At 44.3% G+C, this 21,250-nt stretch overlaps 1 protein-coding gene across 11 annotated transcripts in view; it reads left to right on the top strand.

Annotated features, from left to right (window-relative positions):
* The window catches only part of BOK (BCL2-related ovarian killer), a 28,842-nt gene extending 7,627 nt beyond the window's left edge, over positions 1-21,215 (top strand). For all 11 annotated transcript variants that reach the window (XM_015416073.1, XM_015416074.1, XM_015416069.1 and 8 more), the window contains 3 exons: positions 9,849-9,977; positions 17,958-18,121; positions 20,328-21,215. In XM_015416073.1, coding sequence (XP_015271559.1) covers positions 9,849-9,977; positions 17,958-18,121; positions 20,328-20,453 — 419 coding nt within the window. In that variant the 3' untranslated portion in view covers positions 20,454-21,215. The remainder of the gene's footprint in view (positions 1-9,848; positions 9,978-17,957; positions 18,122-20,327) is intronic.
* Positions 21,216-21,250: the final 35 nt, after the last annotated feature.

Below are 21,250 nucleotides of genomic sequence, written 5' to 3'. Positions count from 1 at the left end.
GCTGCTTCTCTGCCACCACCCAACAGACCTCCTGCGAGGGCAGGGCTGGAGACGCCTGGGCTGCCACTGTCAGTGGCCGCTGTGTCTAGAGACAGTGGGGGGGAAGCACCCATGGAACGAAGGGAGGACTGAGGTGAGTGGGGGCTCTGGTGGTAGCAGGAGCACTCCGTCCACTACTGTGTCACCTCTGGCCCCACAAGAGATTTAGTGGAGGAGGAGCAGCCACAGCAAGTCTCCCAGGGATGAGTAGCCACCCCCCCACCCTCTCCTTCTCCTCCAGCCCTCCCCACCCCCTTCACCAGCAATGCCAAGCGGCGTCACCTCTGCCATCACCTCTGGAGGAGGAGTTGTCTGCTGGGGCAGGATGTATGGCTGCCAGGCTGCAGCTAGCAAACCCTGGGAGCAATTGGGAGTGGGAACTTGCTCTAGGAGTCACAAAAACACTGTGGTAAATCCACAGAGCATCCATGAAGGCACTTCCAGTTTCAACCAGACATGCTGGTAGTGTGCCCTGATCCCATTTCCTCCTGTCGGCACTTTGGGTGCCAGCAGGCAATGCAACAGTTTGCCAGGAGGTTCCTCGCTGTAGTCATTTGATGGAACCGCTGGGAGGAGTGATGAAAAGCTAGTGTGTTTGCATGCGTGCTTAGTTAAGCTGAATGGCTGGTTGTGCGTGCTTGTATTGCCTATCCCAGGCAGGCAAGAACAGCAAGAGTAACTGCTGCTACTCACTTCAGCTGGCCTGCCCAGTGAGAATGGATGCATGTGGCCCCTTCTGGCGCCTGGCCACCCTCTGAGGGGGCATGCCTGCCTGTGGCAACAGAGCAAGGTAGCAGAGCTTGAATCCCTTCACTTCCCACTACCTCCTCTAGGAGTGTGGAGCAGGGCCAAGGAGGACCCACACTGCCAGCAGAGATCTTGTATGCTGCCTGGAATGTGATCGAAGAAAGTCAGAATATAAAAGTAAGTAAGCAGTAAATCTCCTGATCCAGCAGGGATACATTCCCACCCCGCTCTTACAGCTGCTCTAGGTCCATCACCCATTCCTACCCTGTTTCTTGCACACTCACTAGTGCAGGGGTCCCCAACGTTTTTGAGCTTGTGGGCCCATTTGGAATTCTGACACAGGATGGTGGGCGCAGCAACAAAATGGCTGCCACAAAATGGCTGCCGCAGGAGGTAGAGCCAGACACCAAATGATTGCTACAGCTTAACTTCAGTGACAGTGTACAGCCTTGTGCTGTGGTGGCAGCTGCCGCCACAGCAACATTAAAAAAATCTGCACAGCCAATCAGAAACCTTGCTGGGCCCCACCCACTTCCTAAAAGCACTTGATGGTCCCCAGAAAAAGTGTTGGCGGGCACCACGTTGGGGACCCCTGCACTAGTACTACAGGGGGCTGCACAAGTCCCTTCATTCCCAGTAGACAGGACTGCTCTGCTGATTCCAGGCAGCCATGCTACAGTGGCTCAAAGGGAAGCTTGACATAAACTGACTTCTGGAATCTCCATATCTGTTGATTCTGGACTTCTGTAGCTGCCATGATGGAACATGGAGGGCTTTTGAAGAGCTTATTTATTTTTATTTTTGCATTTGAATGCCCAGAAAGTGAAATGCTTATTCTAGACATCTCGCTTTTCTCTCTGATGAATGAAAGGAGCGGGGGCAGTGCCAAAGTCATAGTTCGCCTAGGACACCCAAAAACCTTGCAAACATTTCTGAAGTCTCCTTTGAGTTTCACTGGGTGTGTTCAGACGGGGGCTTTCTGCCGGCATAAACTGCACCGGTTGGAACCGGTGCAGTTTATGCCGGCAGAAATGCGATCAGACTTACCTCCATTTTGCGGATCCCTCCGGTGTACGCCCGCTCACACGCTGCGGGCGTCGGCGAGTTTTTTTTTTTTAAAAAAAAACACAGTTTGAGCATGCGCATAGGCAGCCATTTACCGAATGGCGATCTTTGCGCAAGCTCAACCCCCCCCCATTACATTTAAACTTTAAAGGTAAGGACTTACCTTTAAAGTTTAAAGCCCAACCTGGCCTCCCTTAAGTCCCGGACTCCTCCGGGAAGTTAAACTAAGGGCTTTTTTTTTTTTAACAAACGCTCAGGGCGAAGCTTCGCCCGAGCGCATATTGCCTAGTTTTTTTAAAAAAAAATGGCGGGGGAAACCTGGAAGCCTCAGGCTTCCGACGGAAATGGCTGTGGAATGGTGGAGACCGATCAGATGCCGGGATACACCGTTTACAACCGTTGCACTCAGTATACCACCACTTGGGACCTGGTGGCAGAGTGCAACGGTGTAAAGGGCTTTACACCGGTTAGGGACAGGGGGCAGATGTGCCCCGTCTGAACGCCGGTGAGTACAACGGTTGGAACCAGCACCCTAACCGATATAAAGCCCCCGTCTGAACGCACCCTCTCTGTGAGACTTGCACCTGATTATTATCTCATTACAAAGACATGCAAGTGGTCACTGTCTGGCCCCTTGTCTAACCTGATTTTCAAAATGTGAATAAGAAACTGGTGTTGAATGTGGTTTGCTGCTTGATCTCCTTTCCCATACTTCTGTGGGAGGAATGTAGAACCAAGAAAAATGCTGAGCACACTCATGGCCCGGGGCATGAATCTCCCTTAGTCTGCCAGGCCAATGAGGAACCTGAGAATTAAAGAGGTCTCCAGATTTTAATATCTCCTGCCCATATTAGTGTGAAATAGCTGATGACATGTTTCATCTGTCTCATTAATGTTTCACAGCTTTAGGCGGGCTGTATGCTTCCATCATGTTCCAACCCATGAAATTACTTCTTTGGTTAGATACAAATTTGACAGGGTGTTGAAAAAAGGTATATGCCCTGGAAGCTGTGAGGCACTCGTTTACCCCATGTCCTGTCTGGAAAGCAGTTTCCCCCCCAATGATCTCTGAGTAAATGAGACAACATTGTTCTGAAGATAGCTGGAAACCTCAGGAGCCAAGTGTGAGCAGAGTACATATATATATTCTCCTTGGTGTAGTGGTTAAGAGTGCAGGCACTAATCTGGGAGAACCGGGTTTGATTCCCCACTCCACATGCAGCTGCTGGTGTGACCTGGGTCAGTCACAAGTTCTTTCAGAGCGGGGAAGCCGCTCTGAGACTCCTTCAGGTGGTGAAGAGCAGGGTATAAATTCAATCTCCTGTATCATTCAGACAACATATTTCTGAGCAGTTGTGACATATTTCTGAGTAGTTCTGGCTTTCCCTTAGTCCCATAGGTAATGTGAGAATCAAGCTGTTATGGTCTACACTTTCTCCTCTTCTGGCTTTTTAAAATGTGAAGATCAGTAATTAGTAATAACATTGTTCTTCCTCCTCTTTTAGAGATTATTATTTTTTCCCTTCAAACAATGCTGAATATACATATTTTTAAATTGCCTGTCCCCGTTACTAAAAATCATGCGTTGCAAAGTAGTAAATTAAAACTGTCCTTTTGTGGGGGCAAAAGGTAGAAGTTAATTATGAGGTCTGGATTTATAGATGTACTACACACAGCTGAACATGAAGATGGGGAGGGGCCATGGTTCAGTACCAAAGCATCTGCTTTGCATGCAGAAAGGCCCAGGTTCAGTCCCTGGTATATCCAGCTAAAGGCTAAGGTAGTTGGTGATGTGAAAGACCTCAACCTGAGACTTTGGAGTAGACACTAATGACTGTAGTTGCCAGCTTTATGTTGGGAAATACCTGGAGATGCATTGTACCCTGGTAGGGGCCATGTAGGGTACAATGCCATAGAATCCACCCTCCAAAGCAGCCATTTTGTCCAGGTGTATTGATCTCTATCACCTGAAGTTAAGTTGAAATCCCAGGAGATCTCCAGCCACCACCTGAAGGCTAGAAACCCTAATACTGACCCAGATGGACCGATGGACTGGTCCAGTATAGGGCAGCTTCATGCGTTCAAGGTAACCTCTGATGGTGCTGCATAATCTGTCAGTACCATTATTCTCATGTCAAACATCTTGCTTGAAAAAGTGTTGCTTCTGATATGTTAATCTCAAGTTGTATCATTCTGTGTCTATACAAAGAAGTATGAAGGATTCCCTTGCAACATGTAATGGCATCTTCTTTGATAGGCAGGTCTCTGAAAGGGCCGCATGATTCCAAGTGGCTGATTGGGACATCAGAATTTGAGGAGGGTGGTGATGCAGAGGGTGGCAATAGGCCTGACTTGCACCCATCATCCTATTTCAGACCTCTCTTGCCACCAGTACCTGAATGTATCAGTTTGTGCAGTCTGCAGTTTGCTCCTCTTCTGGGGTTTTTAGCCTCCCCTGGGGAAAGCAGGCTCCACCATGCTCGCCTCCCAGCTGGATGCATGGGCTGAGAAGGTGGCAGGGGCTCACTTTTGCCCCGCAGACTCATTCTGTGCAAATCTGCTTGAGGGGGTAAAATGCCTTGAGCCAACCCTGATCCTTGGACACAACAACAATAGCTGTGAGTCTTCATGCAAGAGCCTGAATGCTTTCTTTTTAACTTTGGATTAATGTTGGCGATGTTGCACTCTACCCAGTAGCGACTTGAACAAAAAGTGCCACTCCACTGTTAGGTTTAAATGGCTGGCCCCAAAGTGCCTTCCCAAAACATCAGTCCCCAAGCTCCAGACCGGCCCAAATTTGTGCCGTATTTTGGCTCATGAGCCAGTTTGTGCCCATCCCTATTCATAACTAACAATGCGAGTTATGCATATATTCTCAACAAAAATGGTAGTGTGATAACCATAGCCAGCAATCTGAAGGGCACTGAATTCTATCATTGGGGCAGTATTGCCATCTGCTTCTTTAATAATAAGGCCCAAGTTACTCATGTGACATAACAAAGTTGTATAAACCTTGACTCATTACTCTTTAATTGTTGAGAGAAGCAATTTAGTGATGTTCTCATCAAAGAATATGTGATGTAATGTGGACTTGGTTGCTCTACGCCTCATCATCTGCTGTTGCTGTTAAATCCATTTATTTATTATAATGTCACTGTGTGTGATTCACAGACTGCAAATATTGCCATATGCCATGAAATTATAAAGTAAATAGTGTAAGATTTCTCCCTTCCAGCAAGAAACTGTCTTATTTTGGCAACTAAATCATTAATGGAATATTGTTGCTTGTTGCTTTATGAAACTTTACTACCGGCAAAGGCATCTGATTTGATAGAATCTTGCAAAGACTGGAGTGGAGCCTGATACTATGTTAGCTTTTTTGCACAGTGGTTAGCATTATATGTTGCTCTTGCTGCGATTAAGTTAAAATCACAACCAACATGTGAAGATTTCTTATCCTCAGCTATCATTGTAACTTTCAGCATCAATCATGATTTAGGCTTTTTTCTGTGTAGGGGCAACATCACATGTTCCTAGGGTTGTCAGCTCTGGGTTGGGAAATTCAAATACCTGGAGATTTTGGGGGGTGGAGCGTAAGGAAGGTGGGCTTTGGGGAGGGGAGGGGCTTCAATGGGGCATTATGCCATAGGCTCTGAGTCTGCCTTCCAAAATGGCCATTTTATTCAGGTGAACTGTAGCCTGGAGATCAGTTGCAATCCCAGGAGATCTGCAGCTACCACCTTGTTATGTCCGTGGACTGCCACTGGGCGCCCGCGATACAGCGGAGCTTGAGTCTGGAGAACAATGGGACCAGGCTCCTGCACCCTGCCACTAGGGGAACCAATGGGACATTGGCGGGAGGTTTGAATGGGCCAATGGGAGGTTCCCCAGACTGTATATAAGCGGCCGGTTGGCCGTTGGTGGGTGTGCGTGTTGTGTACTAGTAAAGTGTGCAGTGTATCATGCGTGCCTCAGCAATTCTTCCATGCAGCTAACCCACTACACAACACACCTGCAGGATGGCAACCCTATGTATTCCTCTTTAGTTTGAAGTCGTTTCATCTTCTCAATACATTTGTCATCTTCGCAAAACGAACACTGCCTCTTGAAACGCAGAGAGATCCCTCGATGAATGTAGGCTTAGGAACTCTGCATTTCTGCTTCTATCTATTGATGCCTCAGCAACAGCTAACATCTCTGCTGTGTGTACATTTCTTTCTACAGTCCGCACACACAGCAAGATTGTTGGCTCCTTCTAATTAGTGATGCATCCTTCACTGTACAGCATTTCAGAGCCCACCCTTTTGGGATCAGGTTCACAGTTCTGTCCTCCATAGATATTCCTTGAACAATGAGGACAGTGGTTCATGGCAGGATATATTGGAAGAAATGAGTGGTTCATTTCTGGCAGTCTTAATTCATGTTGCTAGGCTGTGTTGAAGCAGAGGAAAATTATTTTTAAGTATTGAGAGACTTCACAAGAGTGCATCTTGTTGTGGAATTGGTATAGAAATTCAAGCCAGTCAAGTAGAATTTGTGTCCATAATAGTTAAAAAGCCCCATAAGAATTTAGTGGAATTTTTACTAAAATGTTGTTGAGTTTCTCTATACTTCTACGTTTTCTTACCCCTCTACTGGACTAGAAGCAGGAACTTCTGCTTGTTCTGTTCTGTTCTTGTTGGAAAGTTTGTATGTATATGTCAGAGTTTGCCTCTCAGTTGCAAAAAGAAATGGCATGTATGGATAGAAAGTATGTGATGAACCATAGAGGGGCTGGGAAAGATAAACTGAACAAAGCCAGAGAATATATAAAAAAATATGTAATGAACCATAAATATGCTGGTGTAGATATCTTCTGTGCTTGCACAAATAGATTCATGTGAAGGGGGGTTATTACCGAAATTTCAGTTTCATGTGCCCTAATTCCTCTCCCCCACACCCAGTGAAATCATGTGTTTCATTAAAAGAGAACTGTTTTCTACTGCAGATTTGATCTCAATGTTGTATTGTCCCAATTCAGGACATTGTCCTGTCCTTTACCCACCACTTAATTTTAAAAAAGATGAATTTACACCAGTGCATCTGTATAACCTGTCTACCTGGGCACACTGTTTATTGTGTCTGCTAGCAGAAGCTATAAACCTGGTTAATTTAGCATCCCCAGTCCCTGGCCACTGTGTTATCCTCATGCCTATAATGACAGACCTGTATTGTAAAAATATGTAAGTGTAAGTCTGGGCCGGGGGGCAAGTTTTAACAGGCCCCAGGAACTGTGCACATCTCCACTTGCCGCTCTGTTGTCCTAGTCTGTGCATCTAGGCACCTCTCTCCTAGCCATGCTGTGATTGCGGAACTCAACCTGGCTGAGAGAAAAAGGCCCCTGGAAAGAGAGTCTGCATGATGAAAAGCTGCAGGTGCCAGCAGGCTCCTTTGGTTCTTTCAATTGTACCCCTATGGTGGGTGTTACAAATGAACAGGGCAGGGTTTTTTTTTTGTTTAAGTTGAAGATCTGGCACATCGCTGAGGCCTGAGGTTGGGCTATATTGGATATGACCTCATCAGGGCTGTCCTTTCCCCTTTCCCTTCCCAGTATATTGCATTAAAATTACTGGGAAATGTGTGGGAGCTACCGTACAAATTAAGCAACTCTTTAAAAAAAACCGGCATATAATTCCTGAAGGTAAATATGTCTGCTTTTAAGAAATGAATGAAGATTATTTTGTGCTTGCTGAAGCAACATGGAATAAAAAAAGGAATGTTGGTATCTTTTATTTATTTATTATTTTATTTATTTAATTTATACCATGCCCTCCCTGCCAAGGCAGGTTCAGGGTGGCTTGAACCCTGTTAACGTATTATTACAACACTCAGAACAATAGAACCCCCAGGACTTAACAGGGATATTGGTTTCTTATCTCACTACATATGCTAACCTCATTAAACCCTTACATCTGTATTCTCACTAACCCCCCAGAAGGGCCATATGTCCTCTTTATTTTATTTTATTTTATTGTTTGGTATAATAGAGTAGAATAGTAGATTGTAATGTAACATAATGAATAGTAGAATGTAATATAATTTAGAATGGTAGATTGGAATGTATTTCTCTGGTCTGGGGACAGGGGAGATAACTCTATATAGCTAATCACCCCACTTCGGAGAAGATGTTGTAAAGTTGCCTCCATGCTTGAGAGGAGATGGATGGAGCATGATGGCAGGGTCTCAGTTACTCTCAGTATTCCACAATACATCTGCCCATCCATCTCCAATTTTGACATATTTATTTCCTTCACTATGTTTTCTCCCCTGGAATTAATCCCAGACAAAATGGTAACCATATAAACTAATTAGTTGCTGTAGATTTTTCGGGATGTGTGGCTATGATCTTGGCATTGTAGAACCTGCCGTTTCGCCAGTAACTGTGACTGGCATCCTCAGAGGTATAAACACAGAAAGATGGAATACTCTCTGTGTCAAGCTTGTTATTCCTGTTTGGTCCTTGAATTTGTTAAACATCTTCATTATGCTGTCTCTTAATTTACTGCTCACCCTCTACTTATATGTATGGACTGGTAATTTCCATTCCAATGTAGCTGAAGAAGTGTGTGTGCACACAAACGTTTATACCTTGAACAAAACTCTGTTGGTCTTAAAGGTGCAACTGGAGTCAAACTTTGTTCTGCTGCTTCAGACCAACATGGCTACCCACATGAACCAGTTAAAATATGCCACTTAAAGTCCATTTCAGCTCTTCTTCTGCTATTGGTGTATCTGTAAAACAAATAGGCAGTTCTAGGTTTCTGACACAACTAGAAAGCTGATTGTCAGTCTTATTTCAACCTTCTTATACTTTACAAAGTGTGATGCAATTTAGATCTTGCATCCAGTTTTCTTGAGATGCCAAAATTTATTTATTTACTTCATTTGTAGCCTGCCAACAGCATAAGTCATCCAGTGAGGAATTCAATAGGAGTAGGATGACAAAATTTCTGGGATTAGAACTCTAGACATGAGGTGTTAAATATGGATGTAAACCCTGCAAAAAAAGGAGTTATCTTTCCCTCCCTTGCACTGTTTTACGATTGAAATGCATTAAGCCCCAGTAGTACTGGAAAAGATGGGCACGATATGCATATTTATTGCCCCTCCCCCCCATGGGGCTAAAAGCAGCCGAGGGGGGCACTTCCGATCAGGGAAATGGCAAGGAGGATGAGTTACCCCCCATTCCTTGACACTGATTCAGATGTGGGTCTTCTTGTGGCTCCTTCTTAGGGATGAATTACATGTCTGAAGTTCCAGTCTAGGAACTCCAGTATTGCGTGTAGTTTGGTCCTTTGGTTAAAACAGTTCATGTTGTGTGTGGAATCCTTTGCTTGATTCCTCCAGCAACCTGGAGAGAACTACACCTCCAGATACAGTTTTTTTGTTGTCTGTGACCTAAGCAGTGAACCTGAATGTAAATCTGAGGCTTCTTCCCTTTCGATGCATAGGGAGCTTTTCTGTTGGATGCACATCTAACTCCATTAGACCTGTCTTTCCTCACAGACACTTGGTTAGGATTGATGCACACAGCCTTTTTCCAGCTCATTTTTGATATGGTGAATTCTGTGACTGTCTGGATACCATCCAGACTATTTCTTTGCCAGTCTTCTGAAACTGAATGATGAAGGAGGTGGCAAGTTGTAATGTGAAGGCCTGGCTGACCTGCTGATGTCAACCTGAAAATGAGTTCTAAATTGGTGTATATGAATTATTTTTTAAAATAGGCATGTTGATGGGATTGCATTGGGCTCCAGAAGAAGTTCCTAGGAGGCCCAGAGAAACCTTGTTCCTCCTTAGAACACCTCTGCAAGCTATTGTATGTGGTGCCAATCTCCAGTACTCTTGTCTTTGCCTGGAGGAATTCCCTCCCCAGTTGATCAGTTCTGCACACAGTGAAGTGTGGCATCAGTGATCTGAAACTCAAATTCCATCTGGCTTGTTTTTTGTTTTTTTAGGTGATGAGCTGGAGTACATTAGACCCAACCTTTATCGGAATGTTGCGCGACAGCTAAACATCTCCCTGCACTCAGAAACCGTGGTGACGGATGCCTTCCTGGCAGTGGCAACTCAGATCTTTTCTTCAGGTGTTGTACTACAATCCAGAGTGGGGGAGGGGAAGGACAAAGCAAGGGGTGTAAGCACAGGCATGTTTTAGGACAGCCTGCAGGGTGGGGCCCATTTGGCAAAGGATCCTGACTGGAAGCAGTTGGCAATGGAAGCCTCACTAATGATTTAACACAAATCCATATATGTTTTTCTTCTCTTCCAATTTACCAGGTGAAGAGATGCCCATCTCTCTGTTCCTCTTTTCCCAGAAGGGGGAGTTAATTTCAACCTTTGGGTCACTATCCCTCTCAGCCGTTACTCCCTTAAGCATTTAGAAAACTCTGGTTTCTTCTTTTCCATGACTGCTGAGATTGAATGCATGCCAGGCTAGCTGACATTCCTCATTCACTCTCAGGTGCCTGCTTCTTCAGCCATGAAGAGTAAAAACCAGAAATTGGGATTTATTTGTGATCAAGGGCTGTTATTTCAACCTTCACGTGTTTGGGCTGGGGAGTATATATCTGTATCTGACTTGAGTGTATTGATTGGCTTGGTTTCCTTTCAATCTGTTATTTTCCCTGTACTGGCACTGCAGAATTGATTTTCTTCCAAAACAAACAAAAACCTCTTTAAACCAGAATCAAATCAAAGTAGGTAAAGTGATTTTTAAAAAATCTATCCAGTTTTTTTTAATCCAGTTTTCATTAGTGAAAGAAACTGAAGTCCACCTTGCTCTGTGTCAAAGACGATAAATTCTTCATTCTTGTTTAAAGGAAGAGAGAAGTGTGTGTTTATTCTCTTCCTTACTCTCCCAAGGGAATCCAAAGCAGCTTACAAAATTGTTCTCTTCTTCTCTATTTTATCACCAGGGCAACAACCCTGTATAGTAGGTTAGGCTGAGAGAGAGTGACTGGCCCCGTGAGCTTCCATGGCAGACTGGGGGGTTTCAAATCTACGTCTTCCAGATCTGACACGCAAACAACTACTGCATGCTTGTATATAATGGACATGGGGTAGGAAGCCACTTTAGCACAATGATGCAGCTGATATGTTGTTTCTGGACAAAGATAAAAATGTCACTGAAAGGCTCCTTCAGCAAAGAGTTTGTAAATTACTGACAAAGGAGCCAAACAGCTGATATTTACAAAACAGCTTGGCCCAGAGCAGCTGTTCTTAAATACTTTGCTCATTTGTTGACTTTTTAAATTGTCAGCACAGGGTACGGGGATTTTCTAGGACTGACCCTGGATTTCTAAGAGATGACCAGCTCCCTGTTTTACTTTTACGAGCTGTTAATCCAAACCCCAGTGTACACAAGTATAATGCTGATAGGATAATATTTCAGAGGGAAATGTGCAAACTGAGGAACAGTTTCAGCATAGGTGTATGTGAGGGGAAAACTTCAAATAATACACTTACTTTGGCATCTGAAAGCATGCACCTCCTACTGAGATGGTGTATGATTTACACATTACAGAGTATACAGGTTGGGTTCAGGGTCCTCAACCCTGTATCTGTGTAATAGTCAGATATGAGTTACATGTTCTCATTAGTTCTCACATGTTATGCATGATTAAAGTTGTGTCTGTAGTGTGCACAGAGAAGCACCTGTCTTCACCTCCTGTGCTATTTCCCCAACCTGAAATGGTCCTAGGAGAGTACCTGAGGAAACTCACGCATGCTGTCTAGCCATACTTAGGATTTCTCAACTGGTACTAATTCAGGATTCCTTGTAGTTTGGCTAGAAACAATGTGGCTACAGTGGGAAAGGGAGAAATATTTCTCTTTAGGCATATAGTGTAGAAGTTGTAACATCTGGTAATGGGGCCAGTGACATCTGCCATGTTTAAAGTAAAATCTCCTGGGATTGCAGTGTAGATTGACTGGGGAGGACCAAAATGGAATATGCTGAAGATTGGTGGTGGTGCACCAAGGTTGCACCAGAGGACCTTAAAAAGGGCTGGTGCAAACAGCCCTGTGTTTATCTACTGCAGATGGAGACAGAAGCAGTAGAGTCCTATGGCTACCCTGTGTGTGCAGAAGTTTTCTAGTTTTCTTCTTGAAGCTGGTGAAGGCTTAATATACACAGTGGTGAATCTCTGTTTCTTTTTGTAGAAGATTGCAGGAAGTCACCCTTGTCTGTGAAATGTGCCCCTCAATAGTTCTCTTTGAATTGTGAACTCATGCAGTTACCCTTGGCTGTTAGGCAATGAACTCTAAAATGTCTGTCATGCATGGAAGCATCCCTTTGACAAGCCTCAGTGACCTCCATTTTTTTCTTTAGCCAATTGACCTCCCCCCATTTGCTAAGCTAGAATGTTCCAGGGGTTCTTCCTCATCTGTTGGCAATTCAGATCCACTGAATGTGTTTCAGTCAGTCATAAAAGATGTATGAGTTTTTCGCCGACTAACACTCTGACTCAGGAGTATTTTACATCCGCTCCTAGGAAACTCATGGACTCCTCAAAGTGTCATCAGTGATTCAAATGACCCATTTGAGGCTGTTAAGAAGTTTAAGAGAGTGAATGTAATTCATTTGAAGAGACATTTTGGCTTTTGTGAAAGGATCCAAGCAACTAGCTAGAAGGCCCAATCAGCATTCTGTTCAAACCCGTAAAATACAGGCTGGCTTGTGCCTCAGACAGCCAGACATTCAGCTCTTTGAAAATCAAGGCCAGATTCAGCAATGGAAAACAGAAAGCAGATGGAGGCAGTGTTTCAGGGATGGGTCTTCAACATTGAAAGTTCTGTAATAATAGAATGCTTGATTTTGTGTGTGTGTGAGAGAGGGGGGGAGGGTCTTCCAAAAATAGTTGCAGAGGTAAACTTGGAAAGGGACATAACTGCCGCTACAGTGCAGTGATGTATTTGTACTCTGGTTCAAAGCTGGGTACAAAATACACATTAGCTAGCTGTGCCTCAGCTGTGAAGTGCTTCTGCATGTTTTTGTTTTTGTTTTGCTGTTTGAAAAATCCATAAAATCCACGTGAACATCAGAAACCCAGTTCTTTCCTCATTGCTGTTATGTGTATTTTAAAGGCATAAGCGTCTAAAAATGCACATGTGCCTGTTTCACATCTGTAAAAGTTCCAGACCCCTCTTATGGATCTCCCATTCACTCACCTTCCATTTGGCAACACCTGCTGGCCATTGAGCCATCTCCAAAGTCTAGCTCAGCAGCTTTTCTTCTTTTTTTCTTCCAAAAGATTCTTAAACCTCAAATGGCAGCTCCATTAGAGTGTATAATAGAACGAAGAAAAACATTTGACTGTGTTGTTCCCGTCACAGACTGCCTGCAGTTTATATTAGCAGGTGAAGGTAGGGAGACTAAACCTAGCACCCTATATGAGGAAAACTACAAACTTAGTTCCACACACCCCTTTCCCTGTGGGAACAATATTTTTTTTTGGGGGGGGAGATTCTTCTTCCATTATTCAAGCATTCTAAATTCTGCTAAACCACTGCGGTCAGAATAAAACCATACAAATATTATCAGCATATGCAAATTAAGTTTGTGTACCTTGTTTTGACTACTGGAATTAAATTTCATTGATGTGGAACATAAATATTTTTGGAATATAAAGAATCCATGCCTTTAGGGTAAAAGACTGGGGAAGTTAAAATCTCGAGCCAGCTGCCTTTTCCTTTCTTTCTTGTTCATTTGTTAGTGTACAATTCTGAAATACCGTAGATGCTTGCTCCCCATAGCCAGAGTATGGACCTGCATTCCCATGTCACTCCGTGATCAGTCAACATTTAAGACCATTTTCACATCTGTTAGTAGTTATTCCTCTAGACTAGATTATAAACTGAGATGGGCAACTGCAGTGCCTTCAGGAATGAGCTGTGTATTTGGCTCCCAGCAAAGAGGGTATTACTGCTCTGCCTATAATGAAAAATCCCCTGTTCAACCAAGCAGAGTTGCCAGGTATTCTCTAGGAAATGATGTTAATACCTTAGATGAACTCAGATGGGATTCTAACTGCTATGCCTCCTACTTTGTTGCTTCCACCACTGTCCTTCCTTGCTGCCCTGTGGGGCTCCATTTTTGCTCCACAGCATGGGGCAGGGGACTGAATGAGGTGAATGGTGAAGCGGGTGGGTTGGAGACTTGACAGCTGTACCCTGTCTTGATGCTGTTGACCATTTTGGTCTCTGGATGCTCTGTGGGTGAAGATCATAACAACCTTAATGCCCATAATGAAGAACAGAAGGCTCCATCCATTCGCCTATTTTTATCCTGCCTTTCCTCTAAGGATTGCAGGGCATGGTTCTCTCTTCTTCTGTCACAGTTGCCCAATGAGGTAGCAAAGGCTGCAGGAAAATTACTAGCCCAAAGACATTAACTGAATGTGTGGCGGAGAGAAGATTTGAACCTGGGACTGCTAGTGGGAAGGAGAACTCTCTGTTTTTCCTGTTTGTTCTTTTATCCAAAAAGATTCCTTTCCACCTGCCCCAAGCATGCAGACATGGCTATCCATGCTTCAAGAGTGTTAATTCAAGAGTAGTAAATGAAAAGATCTCTTTCTTTGTCTCTTTCAGTGCCTCTTGGATGTGTGGACCTGTAGTCTGAAACCACACTTGAGTACAAAGCCAGGGGTGATGGCAGTTCTTTCTTGTCTTTGTATTGCAGATTATGGGCTTGATCGCAAGCTCTTGATTAAAGTCTGTGGGTGCTTGGAGCCCATGAACATTAGGCAACGGGTTGGCTTAATTTCTGTTTTGTTTGGACAACCATGGAGCTGCTAAAACCAGGGTTTTCGTGGGTGAAAGAACAAACACAAAATGAGAAAATGCCCTACTTCCCAGGTCCCAGTTGACAATATCTAGTTGCATTTCTTCTCAGTAGGAGACCTTTAATACAGTAATTAATTCACATGTACTAACGCACTTGCAAAAGCGTAAAGCAAACATCCAACTGTATGACCTACAGTGGCCTGGAACACAGTGCTTTAAAGAGGACACTTTTGGGGGTGCTGTTCTACTGTGCCCAGGGGCCAGCTAGATGAGGATGCTTCCTGTCATATGCCAAGGGAAAATGAGTGGGGCCATGAATGTCTGTCCTTCATTGGTAGCTACTGAGGAAGAGTCTGCTGCTTTCTTCCAACCCTGGCCAAGTGCAAACTTTGCCAAGTAATACTGAGCTTAGCAAGCATGCACTGTTCAGATGCCCTATAAATGGGTAGAATAAACATAAGTGGGTGGGAAGCAGGTTGCAGTAGTAAGTCCCACCCTGACTTCCATGCAGTCTTGGTTTGGTTTTCACAACTAGGAATCATTGTGTGTTCAAGCGTACATGCATATGCTGTATGCACACACTCCAGTGAATGTGTTTGGTTCAGGGTGGAGCTTGCCATGGTGATTTCTGCTCCCCCAACACACTTTCGTTTTGTCATAGAACATCTGGAAAGGATTTTTAAGAAGGTCTTCCTCTCAGCTTCTTCCTTATTCCTGTATGAGCGCTAGTGTGGCATAGTAGTTATATAGTGTTGTCCAGGATCTGGGAGACACAGATTCAAATCTTCATTCAGAAATGGAAACTTGCTGGGTGACCTTGGGCTAATCACACTCTCTCAGCCTCACAGGGTTGTTGTGTGGATGAAACGGAGGAGAGGAGAATGATGTAAGCTGCTTTGGGCAGAAAAGGCGGGGGGTGTAAGTGTAAATAAGTAATTGCAGCAGACAGTATGGAAGGCTGGCATGTGTAGTGCCTGCACGATGTCAGTTCTGCTTCCCCCCTCTGCCTCTCCAGCTGCTGAAATGTGGCTTTGAATATTGTTTTGGGGACTGAAGGGGAGAGTTGTGTGCTTTGATCATGAAGTGGGGTAGATTTATTTATACAAGCAAGGGAAGTGTGGTTTTGTGAGCTTGGAGACTGACCAGACGCTTTCTCCCACATGGCTTCCTGGAGCTTTTCCAGGGGCTGGGAGGCCGATGCAGGGGGCTCCCATCCAGCACATTTTCATTTGCTCTCCCTCCTCTGCGGTGCACAGTATTTACATACCTCAGCTCCACAGCTGGCTTCCATTTGGCTGCTCTAAAAAAATAATCTCAACAGAGACAGCTTTTTTGCATTGCTTGCCAGCTGTGAAATGGAGATCTGTTTTAAAAGCAACAGCAGTGCACTGCTGTGTGGGGGTGGATCCCTTGCTGCCCCCCCTCTCCCCCCCACCAACGGATGACTTGTTTGCACACATTTTTTAGCAGGACAGATACATCAAGGTACAGAAGCTGGGGTGGTTCTGGAGTGTCCTTGTAAATGAGCAGCTTGTTTTTGCTGAGCTTGAATAGGAAGGGGTGGTATTTTCATTAGATGCAGAAGATTGCTGCTTAATGCATGTGGGTGGGCAAGGGGGAGGTAGAGGAACAAGCAGTCTGTCTCTGAACCATCTGTGATCTCCCACGTGATGGTCAGGCAGAGCTTTAAAGTCTTGTGCTACTGATGTTAGAAGACGGAGGAGGTAGGCGAGATGGCTGTGGTGTGACACAGAAGGGAGATCAGGATCGGGGAGATCTGGGTTCAAATCCCTACTCTGCCACAAAGCTTTGCTGGGTGGCTTTGGGTTAGTAATTCTCTTTCAGCCTAACCTACTTAGAGACTTGTTAGGATGAGTAGGGACAGGGAATTGGGGACAAAGGACAAAAACTTAGTGGGCCCTAATTTAAGCTACAAATTGCATTGCATTAAAAGAGCAGAAAGGTGTCCACTTGCCAGACACAGAGGTATGAGCTGCCCTGTATAACTGCCATACTTGTGGAGAGCTTGAAGGAAGTCTGAGACATGGCCAGTGTTGTTTGTGGGGGCTGTATGTTCCAGTCCTAGATTATTATTTTAATGTGGAAAAATTAAATAAACAGTACCTATTACGGCAAGCAGCTGCTTCTTGAAGAATGGCCAAACTTGTTACTGCTGTAAATCTAGCAAAGAGAAATGTATATATTCTAGATATAAAACTAGGCAAGTGGAATCAGAACTTAACTGGGGGTTACCTATGCCTTGTAGGTGGACCAGAGTACCTGAATAGGGAGAGTCAGTGAAGGGGGGGAGGGGGAAGAGGGTGATCTTGCATGGTGAAAAAACAGAACCCAGAGGATCAGACCTCTGTTGGCATAAATCAGAATTATGTCCCTGCAGAAAACAGACATAAGGTGATGGCAGGGCTATCATGGAAATAATGTCTTGTTTAGCCAATGGTTGGATAGAAAAATGGGGATATAAATAGTTTAACTTTATCAGTACCTTATGACTTATTCTTATACCACTGTGAGAGCTAGGATGGTGTAGTGGTCAGAGACCAGGATCTGGGAGACTGAGGTTCAAATCCCCACCCTTCCCCGGAAGCTTCCTTGGGTGCCTTGGGGCCACTTTCTCAGCCTCACCTACCTCGCAGGGTTCCTGTGAGGATAAAATGGGGGAGAGAACAACGTAAGCTGCTTTGGGGCCCCACTGGGAAGGAAGGCAGGGTATAAATGAAGTAAAATATATAGCATTAGTGAGCAACAAGCTGGGTGTGCTGGTCTGCGCATTATGTAGAGGCAAACCCACATTTGCCATCGAGCCTCCCAGAACCTCTTCTCCCTGCTCACCCTCTGGAGCCTGGATGTGCCATGCAAGAACCGCTCTCTTAGATTATTGCGGAAGGCCCTGGTGTGTGTGTGTGTGTGTGTGTCCCTGCTTTCTAAAGTCAGACAGGTGGCAAATGGAGCCAGGGATTTCTGTAGCAATACCCTCCCAAGGGATAGAACAAAGTTTGAGTCCAGTGGCACCTTTAAGACCAATAAAGTTTTATTCAGTAATATAAAAAATAAAATAAATGAATAAAACTTTGTTGGTCTTTAAAGGTGCCACTAGACTCAAACTTTGTTCTTGCTGCTTCAGACCAACATAGCTACCCGCCTGAATAAAAAATAGGAAAAATTGTATACATATGGGAACAGTTGTCTAGCTTCACAACATGCCCTTTCCCCTCTAAGTGCATAACAGTCCTATGGAAAAGTCTTTTATTTTCTCCTTTCAGGCATCACGTGGGGTAAGGTGGTGTCGCTGTATGCTGTGGCAGCAGGGCTGGCCGTGGACTGTGTGAGACATGCCCAGCCAGCCATGGTCCACACCATTGTAGACTGCTTGGGGGAATTTGTACGCAAGACCTTGGTGACGTGGCTTAAAAGGAGAGGAGGCTGGGTAAGTGGCACTGAGTTTTACAGCACTGTTTACAGCGTGTAAGTTACAGAAAAGTTATTGGCAAGATCATTACCAGCTACCAGCTGGCATAATTTACAACAAACAGGACCATGGTGTATAATAGCTAGTAAAACAGTAAATCACCATGTACAATTAAACAAAATTTGTTGGTTTTTATATGCAACGTTTAGAATTCAATTATTAACAAAATTACAACAATAACACTACAATATGCAATATAAAGCTTAGCAGTACATACAGAGTAATACAGTACTAGTTACAGACAAACGACGGAGTTCTATACACTATCCGTTTGCGCGTCCTTCTTCAGGTTTGTCATTCTGTAATTATTTCTTCATTAGAATGAAGTGCTGCAAGCCATATTTCAAAATGCTAATTCTTATACAATTTTTTGAGTATGCTACCGTGCTTAGATTCTGGTGACTGGGGAGCTCCTATAGCAAGCTCTAATGTGACTGGGTCTACAGCAGCATTTCATTCTAATGAAGAAATAATTACAGAATGACAAACCTGAAGGACATGCAAACGGATAGTGTACTAGAACTCCGTCGTTTGTCTGTAACTAGTACTGTATTACTCTGTATGTACGGCTAAGCTTTACATTGCATATTGTAGTGTTATTGTTGTAATTTTGTTAATAATTGAATTTTAAACATTGCATATAAAAACCAACAAATTTTGTTTAATTGTACATGGTGATTTACTGTTTTACTAACCAGCTGGCATAAAGCAGGGAAACACAAGACAAGTTCCCCTTTGCTAGTCAGTCTAGCCATCTATCCCTGACCCGCGGTGACCATGCTTATACTTCCTCTGCATGGCCCTTGGGCTTTGTGCCTGGCCTCCCGTAACCCTGACTATATTTGCCATCAAGCTTCCAGCACAATGCCACTAGCCTCATTTGCTCATGACCTGCTAGCACATTTTCTATGAACTCAGTCCTAATGCCTTAAAGGCACACACTCTGTTTGTATTTGTATAATACACACAGAGCACATGTGCTGAGCAGGTGCTTTAGAATTCCGCTGCTCATGGGCCTCACGTGCTTTAGTTCGGGGAATATTTCATTGGGTTCATATCAGCTGAATGTGTATGGAAGCTGTGGAGTAACAGTGGGAAATGAATAACTCAAAATTAGTATCATATAAATCTTAAAGATTTGAACACCATGTTGTTGCCAGATATGCCCCTTCTAGCATTTCCTGTGACCCTTCTTTTCAGCTTCCACAGCATCTGAGGCAGGAGTCATTCCTGTTGTCTATCAGTTCCACTCAGAGTGGAAACACCTAAGAGTCTTCATGCCACTGTGTCATCTTCTCCTTCCTCTGAGCTGGGTGGCTCTGATTGCACACATTTATCATACCAAGGTGCATGGCTGGACTAATCGGGATCCTCTCAGGGGCTATGGCTGTCTTGCTATTCCTGCCTTTAATTCACATGCCGCTTGGCTGTCCAATGGTATATCCATTGGGCACCTATGACAGTGAGGAACATTTTCCAGCAATATGAAAAGCAAGGCAGGCTGTGAAACTGCAGATTGCCAGGGAACAGATGAAAGCGTGTTATGGAGTAGATGCTGCCCCGAGGAATGCCAGTTGACCATCCCTGCTTTGGAAGATTACTTTTCTGTGTTCATATAAAGCTCAGAAGAATTAAATGCAACTAAGTGCAATTGGTGGTTAACTGCAAACACACACCTCTCAGATGTGTACCAACATTGGTTTGTATTCAGTAGAGTGTTTCCATGGGCAGGAGGATTTCTATCCATGGAGTGTGTCTTTCTTGCCTCCACCTCCCACTACAGCCCCAAATCCTTCCACCCACAGAAACAGAGAAATTTGCAAGATACACAAAACACACAGAGATTTACTGGCAGCCTGTGGTTTTGTAGTTTTCAGCCATATTATGCTGGTTAAGGACAGGCGGGCTGCAGTTTGGCACAAATGAGGCCCCTCAGGATGCCCAGGTAGACAGATTATGGGGAAAATACAATGTAGTGGTTCTAAGGGAAAACCTCTATGGAGACTGAATGGGGTGGGAAGTCTGTCCCAAGCCAGCCACTGAGAATTCTTGTGGAACTGCCTCAGAAGTCAGACTGTACAATGTTCAAGGTGGGAAACTGTGTAGAAAGATGGGAAGCACGAATTTTTGATTCTTCTCTGTTCTTCTCCCCTCCTCCTTCTAGACTGACATAACGAAGTGTGTGGTGAATACTGATCCTAGCCTTCGCACCCATTGGCTTGTGGCTGCCATCTGTAGCTTTGGTCACTTCCTGAAGGCCATCTTCTTTGTGCTCTTGCCAGAAAGATGACATCCAATTGCTAAGTGAAGCCCATCTCCTTCTTGGGGACCCAGGCAGCATAGAGAAGGGAGAGGAATGAGTTGAGGGGAGGGTCAGGCAAATATACATTCCTTTCCCAGCTGCCTAAATGCAAAGACTTTTTCAGCAATGGGAAAAAATTTGTCTGAGTCATTTCTTGCAATGCCCTTTGCACTTTGAGTGGTTAAAATCTTGGTCACAAGGGCAGGAGACTAATGTGCTTGCTGCTCAGTGATTTCCCTCCTCCCCATCCAAACAGTGTCATATTTACACATAAGAAAAGTAAAGAATTTTAGCCGAAGCTGCCAACAAGAAGACTGTGCCCCTTTAACTGTAATATGGCAGCTGTCTAGTGAGTTCTTTTGGGTGGCTAGTACATCCTCCAGCCTTCTCTGAACAATGCACCCTTGAGGCTCATGGGGGCTTCTGAAGTTAAGAGTTCTCACAGCTATACAATTCTCAAGGGTGAACCACAAAGGGATTCTGTGACATGAACAGCAAACTGTTTACTACATCCTTACATGAGGGATTTGGAATGAGTTAAACGCTAGGTTTGACCCTAATGGAACAAAATAACAGACCCCTCAGATGATAGTCTCAGAGAATCCCCGCCCCCCAAGCTTGAGAAAGTTGAGGGTGCAAGTGACTCCCTATGGGAGTTGTACTTTGTGGGGAAAGAAGTGTCATAATGTCTTGTATCCACTGCCATGTGTTTATCATGTACAACTGTTTATTTTGTGGTAAACAATAAATGCTGAGTATTTAGTAGTGTGAACTGTACATGTATT

This window comes from Gekko japonicus, unplaced genomic scaffold (assembly GCF_001447785.1).
Source record: "Gekko japonicus isolate JY-2015 unplaced genomic scaffold, Gekko_japonicus_V1.1 scaffold300, whole genome shotgun sequence".
Classification (NCBI taxonomy): Eukaryota; Metazoa; Chordata; class Lepidosauria; order Squamata; family Gekkonidae; genus Gekko; species Gekko japonicus.
This window is presented reverse-complemented; position numbering and strand designations above follow the sequence as displayed.